Source organism: Mya arenaria, chromosome 11 (assembly GCF_026914265.1).
Source record: "Mya arenaria isolate MELC-2E11 chromosome 11, ASM2691426v1".
Taxonomy (NCBI): Eukaryota; Metazoa; Mollusca; class Bivalvia; order Myida; family Myidae; genus Mya; species Mya arenaria.
Window position 1 is genome coordinate 67,893,084 of NC_069132.1, and position 6,296 is coordinate 67,899,379.

Genomic DNA, 6,296 nt, shown 5'->3' on the forward strand with positions numbered 1-6,296 from the left:
TATGCTGTTATATGTGTTACTTTTATGAAGTTTACTACTACTACTACTACTACTACTACTACTACTACTACTACTACAACTACTACTACTGCTACTAGCTGCTACTGCTACTACTACTACTACTACTACTACTACTGCTGCTGCTGCTGCTGTAGCTGCAACTGCAACTGCTACTATTACTACTACTACTACAACTACTACTACTACTACTACTACTACTACTACTACTACTACTACTACTACTACTACTACTACGTCTACTACTACTACTACTATAACTACTACTACTACTACTACTACTACTACTTCTACCACTACTACTACTACTACTACTACTACTACTACTACTACTACTACTACTACTACTACTACTACTACTACTACTACTACTAATAATAATAATAATAATAATAATAATAATAATAATAATAATAATGATAATAACAATTTATTTTAAGACGATAACACATCATAATATCATAACAGTATTGTCTATAAAACATCATATTTTCAACGTGGCCATCAAAAGTTTTGAAATAAAATATGAACACTTCACACATGTATACAAGAAATAGCTTAAATAACACATCTTTACAATGACATATATAGACATCAAATGAACCAATCATGGAATATCATAAATAATCAGTTGTAATTTATCAATATATTAAGTAGTGCAGCCTAGTTAAAAACAGACATCATAAATAAACGAAATATTATCAATTTATAAGTCGTAATCCTTGCACACACCGACATACCAAATTATTTGGACAATAAGTGAAATGCATTGTATCAAAAAGATAAGTTTGGAAAAGTTTTTACAAGTACTTTGCATTTTAATATATTGACATAAACAAGGAAGAGTTTATGGACAACTAAAATATCTACAGGTATCTATAAGGTCACATTTGATAAGTAGTTCACCTGGCGTTTCTCGACGAACTCCAGTCCGCGATTCGAACGTTTATTAGCCTTTCCGTGCAATCGGAACCTCTCGGCTATTATCAAACAACAATCCCGGAGCTTGCCGGAGATGACCGAGTCGTTACAATTGTTTCCGGTGGTCTTTTTTTATTTTCCCAATGTTAACCGACCTATAACCCGCACATAAACTGGTTGTTAAGGGAAACCCCTAACAAGTTATTTATTAAATGTGGCCTAATTTTCATCAAATATCCCATAGTGACTAGATTTCCCCCAACGAATCATTTCTAAGCATATATTTTATATTGCTTTATAAAGCAAGAGGTATTGGACTGAAACTTTTAATGTATTTCTGTTGGTCACAGAAGCACTATTTTCTCTTTTAATACTATTGGTATTTCGTTTTATTTCAAATCACAGACTGCGAAGGTGTGTCTTTTCTAAAACCGAGAGATGAGTAACGCGGTGGTGGAGTAAATGTTAGATCTCTCAGGGACGAATCAGAACGGGCCGAAACTGCTGAGGACGGACGTTTGGTTGCCGGGCAACAGCGAGGACGCAGTAGGTAGTGGAAAAAGGTGCAGAGAATGGCGCCAAGAACCAGTCCGGTGGGATAGGCAATTATTCCTGAAAACAACATCAATTTTTTTGTTATAAGAATAATTAAAATTAATATAAATTTAAACAAGATCGCCAAAAGCCATGTCTCGTTCAATGTTTTGCCCGGGGTGTCTGTGTGCGTAGAGGCGGGGGACAAATTGCAAAATTTGTTGTGGGGAAACCCTACCTTGAGCCAGTGTTATCTGTAAAAAATCATGGGGTCGAGTTTGTTCTAGGCATCAAAAATCATATTAAGGAAAAAATCGGCCAATTCTGGGTTTTTTCGAGCAGCGGTTTCAGGGGGCCTGATGCTTGTATTTTCAGACGACTAAGATAGATTTCATCCAGCTCGATGTGGCTTGCTTGTGTACCATGTTTCATGTGATAATCTGTGCCATAGTGTACTATGCTATAAGTGAATTTAATTAATGGCCTCGACAACTAAGCCGACCGTGGCGGCCACACAAAGGCTATGACAATACTAAGACAATTTATTATAGCAATATTATACTAAAATATATAACCAACAAACAAAACAATATATCATAAAACAATAAAACAATTTGGAAGATAAATAAGAATTTGAGCTCATACCGGTAAGAAGATATCTTTCCCTCTCGTCGTCCCGGAAGGCGTCTGGCACGGGGACATGAATGGGCGCTTCGTCAACCATGCACGTGCAGAAAGACTCGTCCCCATCGCACATCTGAAACGGGAAACGTACAAGTTATGCACCAGTCAATTGTAGCCTCGCCCCTCCCCCGGGTCCGGGGGGTATACCGGGGATAGCGGAAGAAATTGGCCGTGTTTTTACCTTTCACAAGTGGCCCCGCAGTGCCGTATCGCGGTGGTTTTGTTTTCGCGCCAAAAAATAGCGTGGAATAGGCCTTACCTAGGATGTCCCCGGGGTGAGGGGGCATTTGGCGGAGATTTTAAGAGCAGATCGGCTCCGCAGGACGAGGATTTTACCTTGGATTGGCTGGACCGTAGGTCATAGTCCCCGCTATTCCCCAGGGCCCGGGGGGGGGGGGGGGAGGGTCGTGGTTACAATTGACTGGTGCAGTAAAGTAATGTATTAAAAACCGAAGGGGTCAGTGACATTTACTTTTTTTTAAAAATGTAATGAATGCTTTGATATTTCTGACTTAGAATGTACCTGTTGAATAGGGAGTTCACAATTTAGGCCTATGACGTCATCGGGACAATCGCAGACGTAACCAACGCCTTGCAGACGACATGTCCCGCCATTTCTACACGGTGAAGGGTCGCAATAGTCGATCTCTGAAAACGCATTTTCAAATTTAAACGTTTGTCGTTTGGTCTCAATTTGCATATTCATGTATACATGGATAATGGTATCACTGTTTTCAAGATGGCTGATTTTTGCATTTCGTTTTTTACCATGACAAAATGATGGCGTATTGTCGTATTTTCGCCCCTTCACTTTCCGCCGTATTTTCTCGTTTTCATCTCCCGGTATGCATAAGCAAAACTCATGCCATTTTAGACATGTGTGCTCATGTAACTTTTCAAGAGTACTACTGAAAGAATACCGTTGTCGTACGAATTGCATTGAACTTTCCTCCACTTTGGGTTATCAAATAGATGCTCATTCGGAGCTCCTCGCCCATTTTTATCGAAGTTGTTTCCGATAAAAATGGCCGAGGAGTTCCGAATGATAGATGCTCAATCGTTTGCAAATGCCTTTAAAATACACCCTGTGGCGGGGCGAAAAATCATATTGTCGTATTTCCGCGGCGAAGAAATTAAATGGCAGATCCCGGAGCCACCATACTTTTTGTAGATATTGTTTTAAAAGTCATTGCAAGACTATGAGCGAGTTACCGCCAGTGTTGATTTATTATCAAAAATAGCAGAAACGATGTAAAAATTATAGTTAAAACGAGTCTCACTGGTCTGGCAGTGTTTGTCCGTAAACTCCGGCGGGCACGTGCACGTATAATCCCCCACGAGGTCCTGACACGTGGCCCCATTTTTGCACGGTGAAGTCAGACATGCGTCAACGTCTGAAAAGTTACAGTAGAAGTACAAACACCGGATAGTTAAAATTGTGGTCAATTAAATTTGTATTATAAACTGTTAATGTGTTTTTCTGCTCATCTACATGTATTTTTAACGAATCCTAGTTACCACTAATCTATATAATCACGGACAGCCCTGACACCATTAAGCAAAATAACTAAAATAATTCCTCAGACATTAAAATGCTATTGCAACGGCTGCTACGCCTGAATATTCTGTATACATGTATTATGATGATAAGAACATGAAACCACTGTAAATCCCACATTTGTTGAGAGAAAAAAATCCTTACCAATTTGGCAAGTTTGTCCACTGTAACCATGGAAACAATCGCAATAGAATGACGTCACATTATGATGACATTGACCTTGTCCTTGACATGGATTGGATGCACAGAAGTCCGGATCTATTGTGTATAAGATATACTTAAATTAATAGATATTTTTAATATATAAATATCAGTGACGAATCCAGGATTTAATAGACACAACTTCGATACCGCAAATTTTTATGATTTATGTGCGGTTAGGGAGTTTGGTAGAATACAATTTGGCTATTTTAAGTCACAAATAGTGCCTTCTGATGTATTCTATTCACACATGTTCTCTCAGATTGAAATTATCACTTTGAACAGTACGTTTGATGCGAACAAAAATATTAGCGTTTACAAGTAAAACATGGGCGATGATAAGCGATTGATTTTGTAATATTATGTCAGTTCTAAAATTATGAATCAATAATCACCAGTCAATTGTAACCACGGCCTCACCAGGTCCGGGGAATAGGCGGGGAACTTTGACTTTCAGCCCAGCCAAGCCCGGGTAAAATCCCCGCACAGCGGAGACGAACTGATGGTAAAACCCCCGCCAAATGCACCCGAACCCAAGGGACCCCAGGTAAGCCCTAATTCTCCGCTATATTTGGCGCGAAAACAAAACCACCGCATTCACCCGGCACTGCAGGACCACCTGGAAGGTAAAAACACGGCCCATTTTCCCCGCTATATCTCTGGACCTGAGGGGCCGTGGTTACACTTGACTGGTGCATAACAGCGGCAACAAAACAAGACATTTACCAGAGCAGTTTTTGCCGGCGAACCCGGCCCGACAGAAGCACGTGTAATCACCAAACGTGTTGTGACAGAGCGCGTTGTTATCACACGGGGAATGGAGACACTCGTCAACATCTGTAGAAAAACATAACATTCCGAAAATTAAAATACGTTTTGTGACAGAAATAAATGAATAATATTTGAATACAAATATACAAGAGTGTGTGTACGTGTTAAATAAAAGATTAAACAAATAATGGCGATAAACAAAAATATAAAAAGATATGTGACCAATCGTCGATTCCCTGATAATATTATATCAACTTTTCGATAGCTTGGGGTCCGGACGGCTGATAACGCCTAATCGCCATTGTATAATTATATTCATGAAAGAAAGAAAAAAATATTTGGCAGAAGCGTGTGAATGCAGCTGTTTGACGAAACTTTACATATTTATGCGAAATAAATGTATTTCTTCCAACGTATATTCTTTTCTCTTTGCTATTATTATTATTCATAATCAAAAGAATACATAACATTATTATTAGATAATGAAAAAATAAAATAGTTCCATGAAGTTGTATGAACTAATTGCCTTTTCTCACAAAGTTCATACCATTTTCGCAGCGCGCCCCTGTGAAGCCTGGCAAACACTTGCACGTGTAACCGGAAGAGCTACCCGCGCACGTGGCGTTGTTCAGACATAGACTTCCGGCGCACGGGTCAGGGGTGGTCGTCTGTGCGGTGGATGTTGAGACTGCTATGAACGAATATAAAACGATTTATATACATCTATATAAATGTTGCATTGAAAAAAAATTAAACAGAAAATATTGTAAAAAAATAATAAATAATAAATTATAAATTATAATTGATACAAATATTTACATATGACTTATATTTCAAATACTTACAACTTGTCGAAGCACAAAGACTTGATCTTACGAAGAGAAGACTAACCAACAGTTGCAAAAACAGACACATTTTCTCAACTTATTTGTTCGCGTTTTAGTAAGTTATTTTCCCGGATTTATGCAGCGTGCAAAATCTTTCTTTTTGAAATAAAATTCACACTATATGCTTATAAGGACTGGAGGTCTTTATATACGAAGCTGTATATAGGGGAAGTTTGGAACTTTCTGCTGTGGACTTAACCTTTCAGATTTAAACCATTTGATTGGCGGATAGCCACAATTGGTTCTGACATAATTATCTTTTACTTCAAAATGTTTCCAAATACATCATGCCGACTTGGACAGAATGTTCCTGGTGTATTTATAGTTTTAAAGTGGCATTTTTGACTAACAGATAATTGAATGATCTCATGATATATAAAAAAAAATCATTTCGTAGATAAAGAAATGCCGTTTTGTTTAAACTAATTTATGCTATCTCTTTTGATGAGGGCCGATATCTTATAAAATAATGCATATATAGACCTTTTCCTGGTTAGAAACCAGTACTAGAGTCTGTAAAGAGAGGTCATGAAAGTACACTGGTGGTAATCGGGCCAAAAACCAGATCATCTACGGTGTCCTATCTTGGCTGTAATTTTCAACCCATGCATTTGCTATTTTAGTTAAAAAAACAATAAATAAATTACCGACATATTTAATAGACAGATCGACCAATTTGCAGGTGAAATAACATTGATTTCAGTGCTTAATGTCTTCCAACA

At 38.1% G+C, this 6,296-nt stretch overlaps 1 protein-coding gene across 1 annotated transcript; it reads right to left on the reverse strand.

Annotated features, from left to right (window-relative positions):
• Window positions 1-1,333: 1,333 nt before the first annotated feature.
• On the reverse strand, window positions 1,334-5,671 carry LOC128208722 (fibropellin-1-like). The gene is made up of 8 exons (XM_052912271.1): window positions 5,533-5,671; window positions 5,235-5,378; window positions 4,643-4,753; window positions 3,860-3,973; window positions 3,438-3,551; window positions 2,681-2,805; window positions 2,119-2,230; window positions 1,334-1,551 (listed from the first exon to the last, which is right to left on the reverse strand). Exons 1-8 carry the CDS (start codon window positions 5,600-5,602, stop codon window positions 1,334-1,336), a joined length of 1,008 nt encoding a protein of 335 aa, XP_052768231.1. The 5' UTR covers window positions 5,603-5,671.
• Window positions 5,672-6,296: the final 625 nt, after the last annotated feature.

Excerpts from the sequence above, each read along its gene's own strand:
- LOC128208722 (XM_052912271.1), bottom strand. The coding sequence starts at position 5,602 with ATGTGTCTGTTTTTGCAACTGTTGGTTAGTCTTCTCTTCGTAAGATCA. Across the intron at positions 5,379-5,532 it reads TCTTTGTGCTTCGACAAGTT|CAGTCTCAACATCCACCGCA; the intron begins GTAAGTATTTGA and ends ATTCGTTCATAG. Across the intron at positions 3,974-4,642 it reads CGCCGGCAAAAACTGCTCTG|ATCCGGACTTCTGTGCATCC; the intron begins GTAAATGTCTTG and ends TATACACAATAG.